At 32.4% G+C, this 26,720-nt stretch overlaps 1 protein-coding gene across 2 annotated transcripts in view; it reads left to right on the top strand.

Moving 5' to 3' along the window:
* The window catches only part of LOC143229753 (tyrosine-protein kinase receptor-like), a 215,406-nt gene extending 189,570 nt beyond the window's left edge, over positions 1 to 25,836 (top strand). For both annotated transcript variants that reach the window (XM_076462508.1, XM_076462507.1), the window contains exons 22-29: positions 261 to 390; positions 2,832 to 2,926; positions 5,742 to 5,834; positions 6,087 to 6,188; positions 7,866 to 8,000; positions 18,216 to 18,306; positions 21,205 to 21,312; positions 22,321 to 25,836. In XM_076462508.1, coding sequence (XP_076318623.1) covers positions 261 to 390; positions 2,832 to 2,926; positions 5,742 to 5,834; positions 6,087 to 6,188; positions 7,866 to 8,000; positions 18,216 to 18,306; positions 21,205 to 21,312; positions 22,321 to 23,142 — 1,576 coding nt within the window. In that variant the 3' untranslated portion in view covers positions 23,143 to 25,836. The remainder of the gene's footprint in view (positions 1 to 260; positions 391 to 2,831; positions 2,927 to 5,741; positions 5,835 to 6,086; positions 6,189 to 7,865; positions 8,001 to 18,215; positions 18,307 to 21,204; positions 21,313 to 22,320) is intronic.
* Positions 25,837 to 26,720: the final 884 nt, after the last annotated feature.

The raw sequence follows: 26,720 nt of genomic DNA, 5'->3' as shown, positions 1-26,720 counted from the left end.
CATACCTATTAAAATAATAAATAAATAATTACCTATTTTTATTCCTTTTCCTGACCATTTCACACATTCTAACTAGTCAATTTGTGGTCGGAGTCATAGGTTGAAAAGTGTTGTTCTAGGTTATATATTTAAAAAATTACATTAAAATTACGTGGAATTGAGAATTTGACCCTGATATTTTAGTTGGTTGCTTAAAATTACATTTAATAACAGCATCAATGCATTTCGCGTGAAATTAATTATCTTATATATGTTTATAGCAAATTCAACCACCCCAATATTGTCAAATTCATGGGGGTATGCTTTGACAAGATGCCAAAATTTATTATACTGGAACTGCTAAGTGGTGGCGACCTGAAGACATTCTTAAAGGAAAATAGAATTAAATGCGTGAGTACTTTAAAATTCAGTTTATTCGTTGTTTAGCTAGTGCAACATAATATTGCGAATAGAGATATTCATTATTTTTAAACACACTATGGACCAAGAAACTTAATGAAATAAACCAGTCATAAAAGATGAATAGGAAAGTGCTTTACGTCTTTTCTAATAATTTTGTAACTTCACTGAGACAATGTCATTTTTAATTTGTAAGATCCAACAATGAGACAGTCATTATTAGTTTGTAAGATCTAACAATGAGACAATGTCATTATAAGTTTATAAGATCGAACAATGAGACAATGTCATTATTAGTTTATAAGATCTAAGCAAATATTCAACGAATATTTTCTAGATAAACTGGTAATTTTGTGACCCAGAGTAGACCTTACAGAATAAGATTCTGCCATTAAATAAATTTCGGTATAAACGTGTAGTCAATGAGAGAACATCATAATATACCACTTTATCACTTAGTAAAGGTGTGTGAAGAATTATACGGAAAAGTACTGTAAGTGACGCTGCAAGATGACCTTAAAGTACAGTAAGTTTGATTCAGTGTTAAGAATGCAGTCGCATTAGATGTGCCATCCATTTCTGGCAACATATTCAGACGTGACAAAAACGTGATAGATTCAGAATGTTGAATATGACTTTTTGCTCAACTGTTAACATCGGATAGTTGTAACAGTTTTACTAATGGACAAATGAATGACTGAGCTGTGATATCAACTCTCACTTTTAACTGCACTTGCAGAGCCACCTACGGTCGTTTCTCAGAAGTTTATTTCACAAATGTTTCATACATTTGTTCCAGGTTATGTTCCATGGTTCTCTGATCGTCCACGGCAATAATTTAATATCGGGTTTACATTATTCAGACAGTTTTGTAGTCTGTTGTTGGTACACCAATCTTAAATAAATATATATATAGCATTACGATAACAACAAAACAAAACATGTTAGGGAAGCAAATAGGAAACACATGCTATGTCATAAGAACATATAAAAAGAAAAATAAACACAGAGAAGAACAGAACCTAGGAATTTGAAACAAATTTAGAACTGTACGTTATTTAAAGTAGATGTGTTATAGTCTCTTAGCGGCACAATTGTATGTCTGCAGACTCATACCGCTAGAAACTGGGTTTCTATACCCGTGATGGGCAGAGTACAGATAGCCCATTGTGTAGTCTTGTGCTTAATTCCAAACAAACAAACAAGATGTGTACTACTAGTAATTGCAATTACCAGTAGTGAAAACGGAAACGGTATTAATGTTTCCTGACCTAATGTGTGTTGATGTGTTGAAGAGGGATACTAGTGTGCACTAGTAAGTGTGTTGATGTGTTGAAGAGAGATACTAGTGTGCACTAGTAAGTGTGTTTATGAGAAACTTCTGTCTTAACATGGTGTTTGACTGGGAGCCTCAAAACTCTATAACTAAATACACATTAACAGTAAGGTGTTAGGAGGCTGTTTTTATTGAAAAACATCTATTCGGGATAACCGTTTTATAAGTAAATAGTTATTGATCTCAGAATTCATTATTAACAATCCTAATTTTTTTGTTTAAAACCTTCTTTTTAAATTTCTGTCTCTGTAATATTAATCAATATGTTTTATAATTATTAATTTATGATGCCGCTCTTACATGTAATACTAGAGTACAAGTCAAGTAGAAATTATTTTTCCCGATTAAACTTACCACGAACATACATTCTTGATGCAAAATTAAAATTAGCATAGATTAGCATTCTTGATGCAATATTTCTATGAATACACATTTTTGGTGCAAAGATATCATAAGCACACATTCTTGGTGTAAATGTAAGAAACTGCTCATATTGTATAGAATACTAACTCCTGTTAAATACAAAGTTTTAAAAATTTGTATTGAAGTTATAGAATTATGAAGGTATCATATGGACAGTCCACTGCAAACTTTCTCATGAAACAACATTGGGTGGGTCATCAAATCTACTGGTAAAGTCACTTAAAAGACTTACTGGTTTGTGTGTTGTTATGTGGAAATAAAGCTTAGAGACTGTTACATGAATATCATTTATTAATTATAACTATTTCCAAATTATTTGTTTATTAAAAATTTTTGAACCAATATATTACAGATTCTCTTTACATGACATTGACGTGGAGGTCTCCATTGGATTGCATCTTTGCTTTCTCAGCGTTCATCAGCAAAGCTAGGATCAGCAAACCAAAGAATTACATCTTATATTTTCAATTTCTCTTTCAGTAAAAAGAAACTATATCTGTAATATACACACTAAACAGTTGCTTCACTGTAAAATATCCAATAACAAATTAGGCGTAACGTTACAGTATTATTCATTCAACTAAATTAGTTTAAGTTACAATATGGTGAGTTCAAACGACTCAAAACCCCATATCTTTTCTTTTAACCAGATGTATTCTTTCTTTGTCTACAGAATAAGTCTAATCTGTCTATGAAGAAACTTCTGGCAATGGTTATGGATGTTGGTAAAGGTTGCCAATATCTGGAGGAACTCCACTTTATCCATAGGTCAGAAAGATATAAGTATTTTATATTTTAAGCCCTTTGTTATTCCTTCGCTTGATGGATCGGCATAGCACTCTAATCGTAATCTGAGGGTTGCGGGTTCGAATCCCTATCACACCAAATATGCTCGCTCTTTCAGCCGTGTGGGTATTATAATATGATGGTCAATCCCACTATTCGTTGGTAAAAGAGTAGCCCAAGATTTGGCAGTGGGTGGTGATGACTAGCTGCCTTCCCTCTAGTCTTGCACCGCTAAATTATGGACGGCTAGCGCAAACAGCCCTCGAGTAGCTTTGCACGAAATTCAAAACAAACCAAACCAAAACCTTCGCTTAAATTCTATAAACCTACAAACAAATAATAAAAAAAGTTAACTCTATTTCAACAAGTTTAATTTTTTTGGGATATTACTGTATTTTCACACAAGTAACTCGCGAGATATATGTTAAATTGATATTCAAAAATGCCAACCGTGTGGTATACCTGTGTGCAGGTAATAAGGTATTTTCTTTGTTCGTTTTTAAGACTGAAAGCGCCAATTCTTTTCTGAACATTCGTTTCACACGTGGAGCGATTCATCAGTCAGTTGAGAAGTAGATCTGTTAGGAATCCCAATTATTTTCTAGTAAAATATATATATATATATATATATATATATATATATATATACGAATGATTTGACTCTATTTATTAGTATTTGAATACATTACAATTACGACTTAATTAATTGATAGCGTTGTCAAAAACGAGTAAGTGTCACTTTCAGTTGTCCCATGACATCCACTATAATCTTTAACCTGTGATTGACTTCACCACGTGACATGACCATAAAGGATTGGGTTAAATTATCAGCGAGATACAAGTTTTTTCTATCATTTTAATCGAAATATCTTTAATAACAGTTCTTTTGTACAGGTTACATGCACATATCTAATTTGATATGAATCAATTAAATTACTATAATAAACAATACAGTATCTTCCTGAAGTTTTCCACGTACAACATGTTGCAACAGAAGGTTTATCCTCTTTGTGATTGGTGCAAAGACCTGCTGTAGATTTAACCAATGGCAACCACAGACTACTCACTTCTAGTCTGTAATGTAAAAACATTCTTTAATTTGTTTTGTCTTTTAAAATTTATTTGTGTTGCTGGCTTGCGAAGTGTACACGAGTGTTGGTAATACGTGCCTAATAGTTTCTTAAAGCACTTTTTATCCTCAGGTACGAGGTATACCAGGAGTAGGTCACTTACGTGAAAATACGGTAACTTACAATTTTCTTACTTTGAGTTCTACAGAAATTAATACGTTGAAACTTATGTCGGTGTTCAAGAAGTCGTATTGTTTGACTTTAATCGTTTACAAGAGTTAAAGGCATAAAACTGCTTGTTCAACAAGCTTCTTATAGACTATGTAATTACACTTCTATAATTTTAAACTCTGATTAAAGTACATTTCTTACTGTAACGTGCATTCTCTTTATTTTATCGTAATAAACAATACTCATAATTAAGTACACAATAAGTAAAATTTCGTTTTAGGTTATAGATTCATTTAGATGCAATGTTACACAATTTGGCTATTGGTTTTGTGTCCGTTGAAGGGATCGAAGCCAGATGTTTAGCGCTAGTTGTCCACTGTAATTAAATTTGCACATAGTATTTCTTCTTCTTACTTCACAAGTTAACAGCTTTCAAAATCTTTTCGAGTAATTTTAGTTTACACTAATTCTGTTCTGGTTTGGTTTGTTTTGAATTTCGCGCAAAGCTACACAAGGGCTATCTGCGCTAGCCGTTCCTAATTTAAGAGTCTAAGACTAGAGGGAAGACAGTTAGTCATTACCACCCACCGCCAACTCTTGGGCTACTCTTTTACCAACGAATAGTGGGATTGACTGTCACATTATAACACCCCCACGGCTGAAAATGCGAGAATGTTTGGTGTGATGGGGAAATTCTGTTCTGTCTTCCAGCCCACCAGTGGCTCAACTGTAAATGTTAAAACGGGAACTTTGCTCTTAAAAACAATAAACGCTCCATAGGCTAACAGTTTCAACAAATAAAGTACAAAAATCTCATACTTACAGTCAAGAATAATTTACTTCATAGAGAGAAATACACTTAAACTTGCTAACAGTTTTCAAAAAAATAAGTTTGTTTTTGTTTTTCAAAGGCAAATCAAACCTATAAACGTATGTTATAATACTGGTCTCGAGTGTAAAACTAACTTCGAAATCCTTGTAGAAACATATTTTGCGATTATAATTTTCATGTGATGACATCGCTATGGCCATCTATTGATGAGCTTTAAAAACAACATATATGAGTCTCTTGTTTTGTTATATGTTTGTTTAAAACATATTTAATATTAATATTATCAATAGAAATACTCATCTTCAATAAAACAGAAATAATCAAAAATAAAGGCGGGAATAATAGAACACACTTCTTTTTATACCTTAATTTCACATTACAGTACGGTTAACGTAGTATTTAAATAATTTATGTTGGGAACAACTTGAGATTGATTACATTTTTCGAAATTAGAACATTCATGTAAAGTTCAATGAACTTCATTTTAACCAAACATAAAAATTAAACATTATACGATGTTTTTGATTTTCATCATATATTACAATGCTGACTATTCAACAATAAATTACTCAAATATTGTACACAACGTGTAAAAATACTATTGTATTTGACTACCATCTAACTAGTTCAGAAAATGTTAATGAATCGATTAATTATGTGTGTATAAATATTTACATTTTATGGAATATTCTAAGCATTATCATATCCGTTATTTACGATTTAGGGATCTCGCAGCCAGGAATTGTCTTCTCACGACAAGGGATTTAGACTCACTTGTCAAAATAGCTGACTTTGGCATGGCTAGAGACATCTATCGGTATGATTTAACAACAATAAATATTAGTTGTTTTTTCTATTGTTTGAAAAAGACATAGCATAAATTTAATAGGATAAAAATTTTAAAGCTAATGGTACTAAGGATCTGGTTACTCAAATAATCCTTGACGACTTCGTGCCTAAACTTATAGAAACACATTTAGTACACGTATTGTTTAACAATGCTGTTTCAGTACTGTCAATGGTACGCTCTTAAAAATTAAAATAATTAAATACTTTAAACAATTTTCAGAGCTGATTACTATCGGAAAGGAGGTAAGACAATCCTACCAGTCAAATGGATGCCACCAGAAGCCTTTCTGGACGGCATATTTACCTCAAAAACGGATATTTGGTAAGCGATAACTTTCACAAAACTAAACTGAATGTAACGCATGTGTATAATTTAGTTAGATTGAGCCAATTTGACCTTCAACCTCAAAAATATCGTTCTCTACGAGGTGCAGCCACATTGCCAGAACATATCTTTTAGAGGCACTTATATTATTTATCCCACATATCTCTTTGAAATCATATCAGTATAGATACAAACCTTTTAACTCAATAACCCGAATAACTCTTTGAGATCAAATAACCAGAGGGTTATTAAAGTAACAACGCCCCTCCAATAAGATTTAACAACTGTGTTTTAGTTACTATATCTCTGTATAAAAACTATTTTGTTTTTTAACGGATCTATTCATTAATGAAATTCCATCATTGCATTTAATAATTTGCCTGATCTATTCAGAATTAAGGTTTAATAATTATAGTGAATGCCTTATCATCAATAATATTGAAATGTAGACACTGCTAGATTCCAGTTGGCGAAATTCATTTTCCTATTGCAATGTTCTCAGTGACTTAACTGAAAGTTCGAAGTCTTATAATGCTAAAAATTGGATCTTGATATCCGTGGTGAATCCAGCGTAGATAGCCCATTATGTCGCTTTCTGCTTAACAGTAAAACAAATAAACCCATGGTGATGAGACAACATGGCTTCTTTGCCATACTGTCAAGTCGTTTGGTGTGATTATTCAACTTCTGCTTGTTTCATGAAACACTTGGGTCGACATTACAAGGAAAAAAAAAACGTGTGGCTAATGAGGACTTTACCAGGTCGAGGGCTTCGAGTCTAGAATTTACAGAACTTTCACCTTTACACATAATTTAAAATTTGTATCCATACTCTTGAAAATTATTATTTTTAATAGGTATCAATAGTATACGCAAACACCTAACCTAGTAATTTTTATAAGGCATCCAATAATATTTATATTGTTATATTATTTATTACCTAAGAAGTACATCAACCTTTATTCATTTAATAATTTTAACAAGTCATCAAAGAATATTTGTATTCTTGGTTAGTTAACTTCTTTATAACACATCAGCATCGATACAGCAATCAATTTATCAAAGTTTTTTTTTTTTTTCACAGCCCCTTATTAGTTTACATTTCATCAAATAAATGTCTGTCCATTAATTTTGTTAAACTTGCGTATTAGACTTAATAGTGATGTTATGTTTGACGTGTTAATGTTTTATAAGATATTATTTTAATTTTTTTTTCTAATTCTTGCCAAACACTTTTCATGCCCCAACTGTTTGTTTTCTTATAATGCACTTCCTTCGTATAACAGTTGTCAATACCTGTGGCAGATTCAGATTTCATATCAAATTTTGAGTTTGTGTGTGGACTACACACCTCGATTAAACCATAAACACAAACGTTGATGTAGAGAAATATTGATAAAAGTTATTAGATGTTTTTATATCAGTGCACAGAGTGACATCCAAAACATACTAGATGTTGTTATGGTAATCAAAAATACTTAAATTATTTTGAGATTTCTAACGAACCAGATTTTTCTTTACGAAAAGAACCGTTTTTAATATTTACCAGCAAAATTCAAAATTGCGTATTGAAACAAACTTTAATACGACTTAACTTTTGTTGGTATAATTAGATTAAACGCACATACACATTCTGTGAGATGATATTGTAAGGTTTGTCTCCTATTATTTCAGGTCCTTTGGAGTTCTCTTGTGGGAAGTGATGTCACTGGGTTACATGCCTTACCCAGGAAGGAGCAACCAGGAAGTAATGCAGTTAGTTACATCTGGTGGAAGACTAGAACCCCCTTCGATGTGTCCAAAACCAGTGTAAGAAATTTAACTTTAGACTGATGTTTGTGTTTTGTATTTATGGCAAAGATACGAAGTCAAAATGTCGCTGATCCTAATTTTGAACTACTGACCAGAGGCAAGGCAACCCGTCAGAAGGAACCTACCGCACACCATCAAACTAAAATAATTACTGCCACTTTTATTTTGCACCTACAGCCAAAGTATGAGAAATGTTTCATTAAGATTCGAACCTAAGGCGTCAGCTTAGAAATTCAGAGCTCTACAACAGGGCCGCGTTATGCTTAGAAAGAAGAGTTGGACTGCCAAAATACGGAAATAAAACGAAAGAAAGAGACTAAAAAAAAAACATTTTAATTGTTTTTCTTAAAACATGTCAACTCTAGTAACACCATAATATAATGTGCAGGTAATTATTTTGCTCTGGTTTAATAACTAAAGTAATATTTAATGAAAACGAATTTTTACTACCACAGGATACGTACAAAATATTCTACACGCATAACATCGAAACATAAAACTTTATAATATTAATGAATTTGATCGCAAGGAAGGAGGAGGTGCTGCAATGAAGTTGTATTTGCCACAAAAAATACAAACATTTTGACATCGTACAACCATTGAAAACTTGAAATAGGTGAACACTTTTCAGTGTGAACATATAAAAGAACATAGTTTAACTTTTCGTATTATAAGCACATCTAGTATATGTTACAGCTATATATTTAACTGTTATATAAATGCGACTTTTTTAATCTCAGAAAATAGCCAAATCAACAAATCGACATGCAGATAAACTACAAGCTGTGGCACTAATGTAAAGAAGAAAATATCGATTCTTTAGAAACTTCTTACAACTCCTATGCTTAATGGGCCCGACAGAACTTGACTCATAATCCGAGGGTCGTGGGTTCGAATCCCCGTCACACCAAACATGTTCGCCCTTTCAGCCGTGAGTGCGTTATAATGTTACGGTCAATCCCACCATTCACTGGTAAAAAAGTAGCACAAGAGTTGGCGGTGGGTAGTGATGACTAGCTGCCTTTCCTCTAGTCTTACACTGATAAATTAGGGACGGATAGCGCAGATAGTCCTCGTGTAGCTTTGTGCGAAATTCAAACCAAACCTATGCTTAATGAAACATATATTAAAACAATCTTTTTGCATTTTATAAGATGTTAATGCTGTACACACATCAGTTCAACCAGGTAAACCACATCGATTTTATAGTATGCGTATAGCATAAGTATCGTGAAAACATGTCGTCAGTCTGTACATTACAGATGCTAGCCATAAACACACCACCTGCAATGTGCGTAACGTATTTTACCTGTAGTTTTTAGTTTGATATTGAGTGTAGGACCACAGTAAAATGTAATCCACATGTATTGTTTACTCACCATGCAGTGTACAGGCCTACTGAAACACATTGTCATCTATACTATATGGTCTCTATAGAGTTTTTAGATTAGCCTCAACACTTATTCCACCTATATTTTATGGTTTCTAAACACTGTTTGGACAAACCTCAACACTTTGTCTACCTATATTTTATGGTGTTTATATAACGTTTGGACCAACCTCAACACTTATTCCACCTATATTTTATGGTCTCTAAACACTGTTTGGACAAACCTCAACACTTTGTCCACCTATATTTTATGGTGATTATATAACGTTTGGACCAACCTCAACACTTATTCCACCTATATTTTATGGTCTCTAAACACTGTTTGGACAAACCTCAACACTTTGTCCACCTATATTTTATGGTGATTATATAACGTTTGGACCAACCTCAACACTTATTCCACCTATATTTTATGGTTTCTAAACACTGTTTGGACAAACCTCAACACTTTGTCTACCTATATTTTATGGTGTTTATATAACGTTTGGACCAACCTCAACACTTATTCCACCTATATTTTATGGTCTCTAAACACTGTTTGGACAAACCTCAACACTTTGTCCACCTATATTTTATGGTGATTATATAACGTTTGGACCAACCTTAACACTTATTCCACCTATATTTTATGGTCTCTAAACACTGTTTGGACAAACCTCAACACTTTGTCCACTTATATTTTATGGTGATTATATAACGTTTGGACCAACCAACACTTATTCCACCTATATTTTATGGTCTCTAAACACTGTTTGGACAAACCTCAACACTTTGTCCACTTATATTTTATGGTGATTATATAACGTTTGGACCAACCTCAACACTTATTCCACCTATATTTTATAGTCTCTATTCAATGTTTAGACCAAACCAACGCTTGATCCACCTATACTTTATAGTGCCTACAGACCAGTTTATCACACAGTACGTTCAAATTGTGTAATCTCTACGCAGTGTGAAGACCAGTTATAATTGTTAGTTCAGCTCTGTTATGTTACTAGAAGTAACAGGCAATTACCCGTTGTTTTACTCTATGTACTGTGTGAAGATGAACTCACTTCATTTTCCACCTCTATTTATAGCTCTATGCAGCGTACGGATTTATGAAAACATGTAGTCTATCTACAGGGTGTTCGGAAAGTCACTGTGCACTAATATATTTATTAACAGACATGTTTCAGTATAGAATACAGTTGGTAAGTATGAATGACAATTATAAACAATGTTGATAGTGTCCCCAAGTGTCATCAATACAGGTCTGGATCCTTCTTATTTTGTTTCTAAACACCACTATCAGTTGCTGGTTTGAAATAGACTGCATAAGATATGATTACAAAACTGCACAGTGACTTTTCGAACACCCTGTAGATTCCTGCAAGAGTTTATGGTACTTGTACAAAATAAAATAATGCTGTAACATTTGTACTTGTGGTAGTTCAAGACGCCAATAGAAAGTAAAGTCTTTCTTCTACATCATCTGCAGCATCTGTTTTAATTTAAAAGTTATACGATACTGGTATTAGAAGTTATTTCCTAAAGTGGTCAAATAGTTACCAAGAAGATCGATCGACAGTTACAAAGAATGGAAATAAATAAAGTGAAACCTAATTATGGTAAACTTGTAAGCACTTACTTTAAACAAACTGTTTCTAATAATGTTCAATAAGCTGTATACGATTTATTCAGCAATAATGTAATGAAACCTGGCTTATAAATAACATTTAACACGGTTATAATTTCATTATTTTATGGTTTTGGTTTTTGCTTAAAATATTCTGACATATGTTTTGAAGTACTTTCATAAATATTAACGAATTTGAAGTGTTAATTTTTATTACGAAATTTGTTTTATAGCATAGTTTGTTACATTATATACGTTTTTATGTAATAAATATTGAGTGTAGACTTACACAACAGCATCTTTCAACAATTTTTAATGTGTTTTTTCAGGTATGTTAAGAAGATTAAATTAGTATTGCGTATATTGACATATCTGATATCTGCGAAAAAAATAACTTTTGTAGTTTCGAGAGATTGTCGCATTACTTAAAAAACTCTAAAACTATTGTCAATAGAACTTCATTATTATAATGACTAAATCAAAAAATATATAGCATAGAGCCGGGATTGGTCTAGTGGGAAAAACTTTTCCGGACTGAGAACAGCTTATTAGGATAGAGGGTGTGCTATAAGAGTGAACGTCAGAACTCAATTTTCGAAGACATTAGAATAGGTAAAGAGTTTACGGAGGATGCTATTAACTAGTTGCTTTCCTTCGAGTCTACTAGCTATTGACTAACTATTCATCTCTAGTTTGTCAGTCCAAAATCAGAGGCGATTATGCATAAGTAGTTGTATGTGCGAAACTTCTAAAACAAAAAAACAAAAAATTAACACAATGTAAAACATGTGCTCCCGGAAGAGCTTATATCTTGAAGTAACATATGTTTACGTTCAGCTAATACCCCTGAATTGTTCATTATTATGATGGTGACAACCACGCAAAAGGTTGTCACAACAACTATCTGCTAGAAATTTACTATTTTGTTGAGACAAAAATCTTGCATGAACTGACTGTTATAAGGTTCCAGAACAGCATTAAAACGTGACACATATCATTGTATTACAAATGGTAATATTTTATTGAACATGGGTTACAAAATAAAGCTGTGATGATTATGACTTTACGTGTCTTTGGTTTTCCTTTAAATTACAGTTTTCATTCAAAGTCTTATGATGCTATATTGACACCATGTACAATAGCTAATTCAGCAATTCTTTTAGAGATACGCGATTATTTATTCCCTGTGTTTCAGTATCCCTCAACTACAGGAAATAGTTGTGTTAACAGAACTGTCGATTTTTTAAAATTTTTGTCAAGAGGAATTTTTATTTATTTGTTTGTGTTTTCAGAAATAAGCACAAAACTACGCAATGAGCTATCTGTGCTCTGCCCACCACGAGTATCGAAATCCAGTTTCTAACGGTGTGAGTCTGCAGACATAGCGCTGTGCCACTGGGCAGGAGCAATAATTTTTATAATATTATATTTGTTTATTCAGAAAGCTTACAGTTATGTTATGTCTATATAGATGTAAATGTATGTGGATTAATAGGAAGGTGAGGGAGAAAAATCAGCCCAATCTAGGAGTGAACCGTTGTTGATCAAACGTAAAAAGAATGTTTCTAGAGGTGTATTATGTCTACCTACAGGATGACATCACCTAGATGTAGTAACTATTATCCAGAAGTGGATATCAGTCAATAGGTATACCTTGAGAAAATTGATGCCTGTAAAAAGCAAGTGATATTCGACCAGACATCAACGTACAGATAGATAGTGTTTATCTAAAGGATGGTATAATCTAGGGAAATATGAGATTGATTTAAAGATGACTAACCTTTTCTGGAATCAGATAATAATACCCACATATAGACAGATAATCTATACTAACAGATAGGGAAGGGCACCTTAGTGTCAACCTAGTTTTTCTATCTACTTATTAATAAAATATTGAAAACGATTATCCTACAAGACACGTTCTTCCATGAAGTCCAGAACTAAAATCAGATTTTTATTAATAGTTGTACTAACACATTATTCATTGTTTGTTTATACGCCTTCTTTCCAAAATATATCAATGTTAGAAGAGTTTCTACTTTATCCACGACATTTTCTGTTTAACGTGTTAGATGAAACATACAATAAAGAAGGCGTATAAACATACATAGAACTTATATATATGTAAGATATTATCTTAAAAAAATTAGAAAAGACGAATGAAAAGAGTCAGCTGATTAACATATGGATAATTAGCATTTTAGGAGTAAGTAAAGCTGTTTATTACTAGTTCCTGTATGGCAGCTAGTTCTGAAGCTGTTTATTACTAGTTCCTGTATGGCAGCTAGTTCTGAAGCTGTTTATTACTAGTTCCTGTATGGCACCTAGTTCTGAAACTGTTTATTACTAGTTCCTGTATGGCACCTAGTTCTGAAACTGTTTATTACTAGTTCCTGTATAGCACCTAGTTCTGAAGCTGTTTATTACTGGTTCCTGTATGGCACCTAGTTCTGAAACTGTTTATTACTAGTTCCTGTATGGCACCTAGTTCTGAAACTGTTTATTACTAGTTCCTGTATGGCACCTAGTTCTATCTTAAGCTGTTTATTACTAGTTCCTGTATGGCACCTAGTTCTGAAGCTGTTTATTACTAGTTCCTGTATGGCACCTAGTTTTGAAACTGTTTATCACTAGTTCCTGTATGGCACCTAGTTCTATCTTAAGCTGTTTATTACTAGTTCCTGTATGGCACCTAGTTCTGAAGCTGTTTATTACTAGTTCCTGTATGGCACCTAGTTCTATCTTAAGCTGTTTATTACTAGTTCCTGTATGGCACCTAGTTCTGAAACTGTTTATTACTAGTTCCTGTATGGCACCTAGTTCTATCTTAAGCTGTTTATTACTAGTTCCTGTATGGCACCTAGTTCTGAAACTGTTTATTACTAGTTCCTGTATGGCACCTAGTTCTGAAACTGTTTATTACTAGTTCCTGTATGGCACCTAGTGCTGAAGCTATTTATTACTAGTTCCTATATGGCACCTAGTTCTGAAGCTGTTTATTACTAGTTCCTGTATAGCGTTTAGTTTTGAAGCTCTTTATTACTGTTTCCGGTAATGCGATTAATTCTGAACCTGCTTATCGCTGTTTCCGTTGATGTGATCGATTTGGAAGCTGTTTATTAAAGTTTTCGATAATGTGATTAATTCCGGAACTGTTTATTACCGTTTCCTGTATGTCGAGCTGTTTATTACTAGTTCTTGTAAGGTACCCAGTTCTGAAGTTGTTTTTACTGCTTCCTGTAGCGCAATTAATTCTGAAACTGTTTACTGTAAGGAGCCTCGTTCTTAAGCTATTTATTACTGTTTCTGGTAATCTGATTAGTTATGAAGCTGTTTATTACTGTTCTCTGTAATTCAGTATGGTTTGAAGCTGTTTAATACTGTACCCATGTAAGACGTTTTATTGTATTTATTACTCTACTGCTCACAAATTATGATCCGAAGACAATTCTTTTTATTAATTACTCTTTTAACTGTATACAAGTGCTTATTTAACTTGCTATTCCTTATGTACAAGCACTTATTTAACTAGCTATTTCTTATATACAAGTGCTTATTTAACTATCTATTTCTTATGTACAAGCACTTATTTAACTATCTATTTATCATATACAAGTGCTTATTTAACTATCTATTTCTTGTATACAAGTGCTTATTTAACTATCTATTTATCATATACAAGTGCTTATTTAACTATCTATTTCTTGTATACAAGTGCTTATTTAACTATCTATTTATCATATACAAGTGCTTATTTAACTATCTATTTATCATATACAAGTGCTTATTTAACTAGCTATTTATCATATACAAGTGCTTATTTAACTATCTATTTATCATATACAAGTGCTTATTTAACTATCTATTTATCATATACAAGTGCTTATTTAACTAGCTATTTATCATATACAAGTGCTTATTTAACTAGCTATTTATCATATACAAGTGCTTATTTAACTAGCTATTTATCATATACAAGTGCTTATTTAACTATCTATTTATCATATACAAGTGCTTATTTAACTAGCTATTTCTTGTATACAAGTGCTTATTTAACTATCTATTTATCATATACAAGTGCTTATTTAACTAGCTATTTATCATATACAAGTGCTTATTTAACTATCTATTTATCATATACAAGTGCTTATTTAACTAGCTATTTATCATATACAAGTGCTTATTTAACTAGCTATTTATCATATACAAGTGCTTATTTAACTAGCTATTTATCATATACAAGTGCTTATTTAACTATCTATTTATCATATACAAGTGCTTATTTAACTATCTATTTATCATATACAAATGCTTATTTAACTATCTATTTATCATATACAAGTGCTTATTTAACTAGCTATTTATCATATACAAGTGCTTATTTAACTAGCTATTTATCATATACAAGTGCTTATTTAACTATCTATTTATCATATACAAGTGCTTATTTAACTATCTATTTATCATATACAAGTGCTTATTTAACTAGCTATTTATCATATACAAGTGCTTATTTAACTATCTATTTCTTGTATACAAGTGCTTATTTAACTAGCTATTTATCATATACAAGTGCTTATTTAACTATCTATTTCTTGTATACAAGTGCTTATTTAACTAGCTATTTCTTGTATACAAGTGCTTATTTAACTATCTATTTCTTGTATACAAGTGCTTATTTAACTATCTATTTATCATATACAAGTGCTTATTTAACTATCTATTTCTTGTATACAAGTGCTTATTTAACTATCTATTTCTTGTATACAAGTGCTTATTTAACTATCTATTTCTTGTATACAAGTGCTTATTTAACTATCTATTTCTTGTATACAAGTGCTTATTTAACTATCTATTTATCATATACAAGTGCTTATTTAACTAGCTATTTATCATATACAAGTGCTTATTTAACTAGCTATTTATCATATACAAGTGCTTATTTAACTATCTATTTCTTGTATACAAGTGCTTATTTAACTAGCTATTTATCATATACAAGTGCTTATTTAACTATCTATTTCTTGTATACAAGTGCTTATTTAACTATCTATTTATTGTATACAAGTGCTTATTTTTTTTAGTACCTGTTGCTTCCAGTTCTGATGAGGTTTCATTTATCATAAACATTTATTATTTGTAAGTTTTCTGTCAAGTTTATGATGTCAGTTATGAGTGGTTTACAGATTGTGACCAGATCCCATTTCATTCAACTATCTGTTATTTTCAGGTTCGAGTATTAGTTTTACGTCCTGTATATATTTATTATTCTCACATTTGTTCTTCATATAACAAACTATTGTTTTGTACTTCTAATAAAGTGTTTTTGTTTCTGTATTTCTATCATTTTTATATTTTTCTTTCTGTAACAATTTGTTATTTTCAGATCTTGATTAGGCAAGTGTCCCTGATCTCTTCGTTTCTTTTTTCTCCATAGGTTTATCATTTTACAGGATTTGGACATTCTTATATTCTCTTATTTAAAGGAGTTTCTCTTAATATATATATATTCTTTAAACTATCTAAGCGTCACCATTCCAATTCATTTAGTAAATGTTTTCAAATCACTCTTTATTTATTAATCTAACATGTTCAAGCTATCTGGATTATTTTCAATACAGTAAAATAATATTCTCAAACTCTGATTAGATTCGTCTTAGTTTAATCATTACATATATATATCTTCCCTTGCTTTGAATACAACGTCTTACATGTAATTGATATTAATGTCTCTTCTTGTGTTTATTCAAGTTTTATTTGTTGTTTTCTTTAATGCCTGTTATATGTATATCTTAATAATTTAACTATATTATTTTGTAAAAGCAAAGTATTGGCTTGTGTTTCTTTTTTTGTTGTTCGAGAGTCATTCTTCAAGCCTTCATTAAATAACAGTAAAAACTTTATTCATTCTTGTGCGTTTGGTAATCAGTAAAACTATCTCTAGCCTGCGTTTTTTATTTAAAATATACTAAACTTCTTCCATTCAATAATGCAATTTGCGCAATCTGCGGATTGGTGAAGAATTCTAGCGCATGGTGTCGCATAACTCGAAAAACTTTCAATACCTGAAAAATGTTTGAAATTAAGAAGGTCAAACATGAAAGTTTCGTGTCATCATACCAGCAGTGGGTCAGTATGATTTAGTCGTAATAAAGTTATACTACGAATGTACAACATGCACTACTGTGTAAATCTTTATTACAGTGTATTTTAATTCAAAAGTAGTTTCTGTACATTATTAATATTAAAACAAAATGTGTTCCAGATCAAGAGTCTTAACCTTAAAGCGAAATAGGATGTTTTAAAAATTTAATTGTTTGATTCATTTTTTTTTTGTGGTGTGGAAGAGGAAAAAAAGTTTATTATTCAACAAATTTACTATAATTATGATAAAGTATTATTACTACTTCTTATAATTATGATTATTATTACTTTTTATAATTATGATAAAGTATTATTACTACTACTTATAATTATGATAAAGTATTATTACTACTTCTTATAATTATGATAAAGTATTATTACTACTTCTTATAATTATGATAAAGTATTATTACTACTTCTTATAATTATGATAGTATTATAATGGATATTATACATTTGACAAACGTTAAGTTCCAGTAATGAAAGTGTATTAACACGTTATTTTCTTCAAGTGACATCAGCCAGGTATTTCTATCAACACTCAGCAGTCAGCTCGTTGAGTCTTTGCTCTAAGAAAACACACATTTCTAACAACGTTTCAGCAACGTTGTTTTCTTCGTAAGCAATATCAGCCAGGTATTTCTATCAACGCACCAGTTTATCCGATGATAATGTGCCAAAAGTTTGGTTTCGTTTGTTTTGAATTTCGCGCAAAGCTACACGAGGGCTATCTGCGCTAGCCATCCCTTATTTATCAGTGTAAGACTAGAGGGAAGGCAGTTAGTCATCACCACCCACCGCCAACTCTTGGGCTACTCTTTCACCAACGAATAGTGGGATTGACCATCACATTATAACACCCCTACAGCTGACAGGACGAGCTTGTTTGATGTGACGGGGATTCGAGCCCGCAACCCTTGGATTACGAGTCTAGCGCCTTTATCACCTGGCCATGCCAGGCCATGTGCGAAAAATCTCAAAATTTATGGGGGCTTTTTTATCCGGAGTTTGGTTTGATAAACGTTTGGAGATTGATATTAGTTTTTATGTCATTTAGATACCACATCATGATGCAGTGTTGGCATCCTGTACCGGAAGAACGACCCAGTTTCACCACTATCATAGAACGTCTCGGTTACTGCATGCAGGTAAGTTTCAAATATTACATCTGTTGTTCAGTTTTTATAAGAGATATGAAATGGAACACAGGTTTTTGGATCATTGAAAGAACTAACTTATATTTGCTATTTTAAAAATAGATACACCATTTGTAAGCTGGAAAATGTTATGATATCTTAAACATAATTACATTTTTTTACAGGTTACAGCTTTTGCAGTAAGGAAGGATATTTCTAAAACAGGTACGACATTTCAATAATTAGTGCAAAGGTTCTATAGTGCACTAATTTCAACTGTTAACATTTGCACAGTTGAGAGCGATTGCACCAATGATCGAAACGTTGTACCTGTTTTGGAAATATTCGTCGTCAATATAAAATTTGTAAGGTATAATAAAATTATGCTTATAATCAGAAACTCAAAACGAAAAAAATTAATAAGGGTTTTCAAAATGCAGTCACATTAAAATCAAACATGGTGCCTGTCGACTTGTTGAATTTTGTTCTCATTTTGGAATCACAAGCTTCGTTTTCATGATCTCGAGTTCTGAAGATGTTTAGAAACGTAACTCAGAACGGCTGGTATGGGTATCAACACTTATTGACACAGCGTTTCGATCTTCAGACATATTTTTATTTCAAGTGGGTTTCTCGTCATCAACAGACGTTTAGAAGAAGTACGGTAATGTATTTCCCACAGTAAACATGGAACAAAATGACAACAGAATCTAATTCTAAAGAGTTGTTGTTGTTGTTGTTTTGTTAATTTTGAACGTTTTAGCAATTTTTAAGAAATGTGTATGCAGACAAAAACACTTCAGTGTAAGAATGTTACTGGTTAAAACCAGGTTACTAAGGAGAAACTTGATATTAAAGTTTAGAACATATAAGACTTCACTAGTCAGACTGGTATTATTTGACTTAGCATTACGTCACACGCGCACGCACAAATTTTAATATAAAATTTATTTATTACGTATTTTAAACTGGTGTAATAATTCACCCATTAAATCCCAGATTCAGTCATACTTAACCTCCATTTCAGTATCCTATACGTAACTATACTAGAACACTGACCCAGTTACACAATACCCTACATTCAGTTACACTAGAAAACTCATTTAGTGTTTTAAATATAGTTGTGCTATAAAACTCACTTAATATTAGTGTTCTAGTCATATTTCGACACTAACTCGGTGTCGTTGATCTAGTTATGTTGGAAGACTTATTCAGTGTACTGTAACACTCACCCAGGACTCTAGACTTGGTTATATTATAAGATTCATTCAGTATCCTAGCTCTAGTTATACTAGAAGACTCTTCATTCTCCTACATCTAGTTATATCATAAATATACTAATTCAATATCCTGGTTCTACTTGTACTAGAAGACTTATTCAGTATCTGAGATCAAGCTATAGAAAAATATTTATTCAGCATCCTAGTTTTAGTTATACTAGGAAGCTCATTCAGTATCCTAGTTTTAGTTATACTAGAAAGCTCATTCAATATCCTAGTTTTAATCATTCAGAAGACTCATTAAGTACCCTAAGCCTAGTTATACTAAAGGACTTATTCTGTATCCTAGTGCTAATTATATTATAAGATTCATTAGATCTAGTTACACCAAAAGGCTCATTCAGTATCACAGTTATAGTTATAGTGGAAGACTCATTCATTATCTTAGATCCAGTTATAGTAGAAGAGTCATTCAGTATCCTAGTTTTAAATTTGCTAAAAGACTCAATAACTATCCCAGATATACGCATACTTTCTAAGCTTGTTTTATTTGCCAAATAACTCTGAAAATTTGGGAAGTGAGATTACAATCATTAGCTTCTCGAAGTAAGAAATTTTGCTCAATGAATATTTATTTATATCCATGACTGCATTAATTTTTTAAAGACTTCCAACAATATATTGCTCTAAATACTATCACAGAGCCTCCTGCCTGCTTTACTGGTGGTACAAAGCACACCCTGTAACCTATAATTGATTCGTTGGTAAAAATACACGAGTCAGTTCAAAGTTCAGACTTGTCTGTCCAAAACACCTTGCGTCTGTGTTCCAACCACAGAGATGCGTATTATTTTGCGAAAACACTGTCAATTTTCTATTATCTCCATACGTAGCTAAGGCTTTCCTAAAGACTACATTACGGCACCATTCTTAATAGTGTACGTTTTGAAACTATAGCTGTGTATCTTGGTTTTTGAATTTCGCGCAAAGTACACACGAGGGCTATCTAAGCTAGCCGTCCCTAATTTAGCAGTGTCAGACTAGAGGGAAGGCAGCTAGTCATCATCACCCACCGCCAACTCTTGGGCTACTCTTTTACCACAGAATAGTGGGATTAACCGTCACATTATAACTCCCCCACAGCTGAAAGGGCGAGCAGAAAGATATATCGTGAAGAGCATCATCCATCCACATTGTATACGCATAGAGGCCAAAAGGGGAAAGAAGTTTACCTAATACCATCGGAAAATAGAGTTGAGTCACTACAAGGACTATGTGTGTATAAACAATCGAATATATCATGAACACCAAATCTCATAAAGCATGGAAAATTTTATTCACGTGAAATGCATAGTTTGTGTTTATTTTCTTATAGCAAAGCCACATTTGGGTATCTCATCTGCTGAGTCCACACAGGGTAAATCGAACCCCTGATTTTAGCGTTGTAAATCCGAAGACTTACTGCTGTACCAGCGGGGGACAAATACATAGGTGAACGTCACAGCATAATATGACATATTTAAGTACGGTACACTTAACAGGCCCATTACGGGTTTCCAGCCAAAAAGAAAATCTCAGCAAACAGTTTTATTAAAATATTTAATATTTTGACACGATGCAGACCAGGTGATTATAAAACTAATGATTATTGTTGTTTTTAGTAAATTCGTTTCCTGTATCTTTTCTTTAGGACCCAGATGTTGTTAACTCAACTTTGCCGGAACTCAATTGTTCGTCTTTAATGGAACAAGATGACCCAGTCATGCGACCTCCGGACACCGAAAATGCTTGTTTGCAGGTATGTGAACGTGTGTGTATGTATCTGTGTGAGTAATAAAGATAAAACTTAACTAAATTTTTTTGAAGTCACGAAGAAATTCTTTTGAAGGGAAGCTCCTGTTTCTTGAAAAGAGAAAATATTAAAATATTTAAAAATATTATAAATAAGTATGCAACTGGATTGTGTCTTTCGCGACGAATAATGTACATCAGTTCAGTCAGTTTGGTAAGTAACTATTTAAAGCTGTATGTGTTTTTGAGTTTGTAACAGGCTAAGCTGATTCAGCTGTATACTTTTCGTCATCACGACTAAAGCAAACTATTGGTTTAGAAAATAATCTCTGACGATGGGTTGTTTTTGTTGCAAAGTGAAGAAGTTGTGAGTTTAGATCACGGATGGAACAAGCACGACCTGTGTATAAATATAAACTTTATCTTACGAATTCTAAGCAACAAAAGCTACAAAATATTTTTGTTGTGAATACGGTGGAAGTTTCAAACAGAGGTATATAATTTTTACTTATTCGAAAAACGAAATGCAAACGTTTAGAAACATCTAACGACAAGAAGCGCTGTGAACAATAATAGGTTCGTGTTAAAGAATAATTGAAACAGTAGACTCGAATATCAGTGTAGGAGCTAAACAAACTGATAACTAATGGATTTTATAAATGGCAACAATGTTTGTTGACAAGAAGCATTACCAAAAGAGACTTGGTCTAGCCCCAGCCAGATTCAATTTATTTATCATTAATATTTGCGAAAGATGGTAACATCGTTTTCATTCTAAACTTTAAGAAAGCTTTCAGTTGTACTCATGTTAGGTAGGAATATGTAGATTAATTTGTAGCATGGGTTGTGCTGTGTGCTATAATTACACGCGATCTACTGCTGGTTGTAGGAATTGTTGGAATGCTATAAGCTGGGTTTGAGACTATCTTACAAAGTATAATAAGAGTTTGTTCGTTTCATAAGCTCTCAAGGTATGATTGTACACCAAAGTTTAATTTTTCATCTATTATTTCAGATTAATCGCCCTCACCCTGATCTACAGTCACCAGGCTCAGAAGATTATCTTATTCCAATGCCTTCATCGAATTACAGCCTCAACACTGAGAAAACAGAACTACAGTCGAGTGTTGAGTCGATGGAGAAACTTCTTGACCTTGAAGACAAAGCCTCAGTCTCATCTAGAAACAATAAGAACGGCTTTCACACCATGGAAACGAGCTTCATTCAGGCCGACCAAACAAACCGTGCTTTTGTTACAACCGACATCCTTCAGTCCTCACTAAGTGATGAATGTCGAAAGGATAATCAAGATGAAGGTACGAATCTTAATGTCAGTGATACTCATGATTCGATGTCTCTACTCAAGAGCTCTATTGATGCTACATCAAATCATCACAACTCAGGCTACGGCGCCAGCGAAAATCCAAAGCGAAATCAAAATATTAATCAACAGCGGAATGAAAGCTGCGAAACAAGTCCTATTAAGAGAGCATCAAGTGTGGGCTCTTTGGAGTCTCTGCCCTTTGTGTCAGGAGGCAACAAGCCCCCAGTGTTATCTAACAGTGTTAGTTCTAATGACATCACAGGTCAGGATCATCGCTCTGACATTTCACTGGACGCCTCGGCTCTTTCACAACAGCTAAATAACCAGCCCATAGTTTATAATAACGTGGACATGAATTTCAACAGCAGATCTAGCATCCCTGTAAACCGATTCGTCTCATGTGGACATCACGTTGCTAACAAAAGCATTTATACCGATAACCAGCCAGCAACAAATGAGGTTTCCAGTATTTCTCGTAATCTGGATTTGCAAGAAAGAGAAATACACTGTTAGAAGATGGCAGATCATCAGTAACAATTGGCTAGTTTGGAAAGAAAGAATTAAGAATTGCATTTATTTTCTTCTGAAAAAATGTACCATCACCCAAAGTACCAGAAATATTGGGTTTACCGGTGAGAGTGACACATTGCGAATGTCTGATCATTTCCAAACTTCTGTTGCTCAAAAATTCTAACTCGACAAAACAGACGACAGATAAGTTCAGAAGATCATTCGGTGAACTATTGTTTAAATGACCTACTTGAATGGAGGTTTGATATTTCTTTTCAAGGTTCTCGTTGAATTTAAAATTGTTGAACAGGTTCTGTTGTGTCTTACTGTCGTAACTCTTATGTTCTTACTGAAATTATGTAATATTTAAACTACTGTGCCAACATTTCTAAGAGCATCGTTCCTTGTAGGGTTTTTATTATTGAATAACAGTTGCTCAGTGATAAACGTATGATTTAGTTAAATTCCAAAAAGAAAAAAAGCGGATGGATTTTTTTTTATCAATAATTATTGGAAAAGCCACTATTTACTAATGATGTGACAACATTTAGATGTTCCCCATTTGTTAGGAGTGAAAACTTGTTTAGATTTTCAAAGAATTTTGAATCATATTTAAAGAGTAGCTTCGTGCATTGTTTACAAAGTAGTTTGTGTAAATTGTGAATGGTATAGATAAATGGTGTGTATATTTTCGTACATAACAAAAGTGCGCGTTGTTTTCGTGTTTATGAAAATATGAAAAGCATTTTACTGGTTACTGAAATAAGTCCAGGGGTACTTAGTTGAGATGGTACTTCCCAAATGTGGTCTATGTTTATAAGGTACAGAAAATGTTTAAAAAGTGTCGAATTATTCAGTTTTGTTTCAAACTCTAATATTAACAAGTTTTTTTTAATTACTTATGTTGATACTTTAAGTTATTTAGCTATTTTGTGTGTCATAGAGTATGATCATCTGGTTTAAAGAATATACTTTAAAAACATGTCCTCCATGAGTTCCAATGTTTATTACAATGATTTCACAAACTAAGATGCTTGAAGTGCTTAGATGTATTTAATACGTGTAGTAAGTGTTCCTACATTATTCCCTCTTCACATCCTGTTTAGATATAGACATTTGTTTGAGTGTTTATGACCAATGTCCTATTATAATGATATAATGTTATCGATTAATTGATTTCCAAAATACATTCAAACGATATTCTAACATCATACTACTAAGAAAATTCTATAAGTGACCAAATATGAAATTATAAGACATTTTGTTTCAATTCTCGAAATCAAAATATCCAGATAACATTAGAAATCAACGTATTAAAGACGGAAATTCAATTTCCAGGAAAAACAAATTGTCGTAAGTTAGTAATATCGTGTTTACAATTGAAACAGAATACATTGTTTCCAAATGAACATTTTTTACCCCCCAAAAAAACTCACTAAATCTTCACTAAGAAGGTAAAAAATGTTTGCCTCTGTTTGTTGCCAAATGAAAACAGGTATTTAAATAAAAATATATATATGAAAATGTATATGAACCGAATGACACGAATAATTCTATCACGTTTTCTAATCCAGTTTTTTTGTAACTCAGCTCGTTGTTACTGTTAAATATTAACAAAGTACAGAAAATTCCGGATATGGTTTTGATCTGGAGAAGAAAAAAATTATTGTGATTTAAGTCCCGCTATGACAAAAGGGCATAAAGTTACATTAAAACAGAGAAACGTTTGTTTATCGCTTCATATTATTGAAACTTACGTAGTATTTCAACCGAGAAAACTATATTTAGTTCAGTCATAATTTGTCTAGTTTTTCTCGCTAAATTCCAGCTTAATAAAAGTGGATTCTTTAACAGCAAGTGTTCAGAAAAGACATTTGGGTTGACCTTTTCAAATTGCAACAAACGTATATTAATGGTGATGAAGATGGAAGCAGCCAGATATCACTTCATGACATGCTAATTTCCTCTAACGTTCCGTGAAGTTCATCTCGACAGCTCCTTGAAATGCAAGTGTATCGTAACAGAGCTAAATGCGAACAGCTGTTTAAGAAATATTAGTTGTTTGGAAGCGTTTCCCCATGTAGACCATCCTCGAAAGAACCAAAGAGGTGGAATCGTAACAGTATACGTTTTTAGACCGTCAGTGCACGAACACGGCTTCTACACTCCCCCTTTTGTTAAAAAATGCGACAGCGCAATGACGTCACAGAAACATTCATTTTTGTTCTGTGTTAATAAGGCACTTATTTGAGAAACATATAGCATATAAAGTAGCCAGAGCCGTTTAGACGTATTAACATGATCGATCGTTGTTTAGACGTATTAACATGATCGACCGTTGGCTGCAATTTATTCTACCCAATACGTGAAAGCTAAGCTTGTTTCTTTCTGAACATTTTCTGTTTTTGTTACGTTTTGTTATCAAAGTTATTAAGACTTCTTAATTTGTGAACGATAAATGACTTATATGATAAATTAACTCAGTAGAGAATAATACATTGAACTTTTTGTCAAACTTTATCAGTGGGGATTTTATTTAGATTGTTTTCATGTTGCATCAATGTATTAGAGGCTGTAGTCATTAGTACAAAAAACATGCTTTTGTATCCTGAACCATGACCGAAGGATACGCGCACTAATGATATTTTGTCGAAGTAAACAGATAAAATAAACATTCCACGTTTTGCGTGTATAAAACGTTTCCTTGTGGCTTTATCTAATACACTGACATTTTAAAGACGGCTATACGTATAACGTTAACTTGTAAACATGTACTGTAAAAGTTTTATCTTAATTTAGGGTTAAACGATTAACAGCCAAACTAGTACAAGTAAGCTCAAATCGTAAACTATTTCACGGTGTCTTTGTTACATTCGCATCAATTCACCTGTTAAATTTACCAGAGTCTATCCCAAAATAACTGTTTTCATTTGTATTTTGAGTGTTGTTAACCTTTATTGTACAAGGAAATACCCTGAAGTTAATGATTATTTCACATAAAATAAGCTTATCACTAAATATATCATGTCGTTTTCACTGCTATTCCACAATAAAATACTTCAATGTTAAGTACCAACACAATATATTTATATATCTGGAGTTTTTGTGAACCTACAAAGAAATAGTTTCAAACTAATGGCTAATCCACATACAACAATGGTTTTATTTTATATTTCATAGGTTTCTTTTCTTCAAATTCTACACAGAAATATTTGAAATCGTTTGTTCACATAAAATATCTACAGTTATATTATTATATATATGCACACACACGTATAGATAAAATAAACTTCGAGCAGTTCAGCTCCATATTTTTCAGGATTACAGCGTTAATTCCTCTGGAAGGAAAAAAAACGTAATTTTGTATAAAAATAATGTTTTACGCTGGAAAGAAACTTAGAATAACTTCAGTAAAATTAAGGTGTATATTTATTTCTGTTATGTTTTTCAACTTATTTTCGGGTTTTAACCATACTTTAAAATACGGATTGTACCACTGAAAAATAAGTTAGTATCATGTTTATTTTACTGTATTTTTTACAGTACATGTAAAGAAAGATATAAATAACATTTACATTCAA

This window comes from Tachypleus tridentatus, chromosome 10, assembly GCF_004210375.1.
Source record: "Tachypleus tridentatus isolate NWPU-2018 chromosome 10, ASM421037v1, whole genome shotgun sequence".
Taxonomy (NCBI): Eukaryota; Metazoa; Arthropoda; class Merostomata; order Xiphosura; family Limulidae; genus Tachypleus; species Tachypleus tridentatus.
The sequence above is the reverse complement of the archived record's forward strand: the minus strand, read 5'-3'. Positions and strand labels throughout refer to the sequence as shown.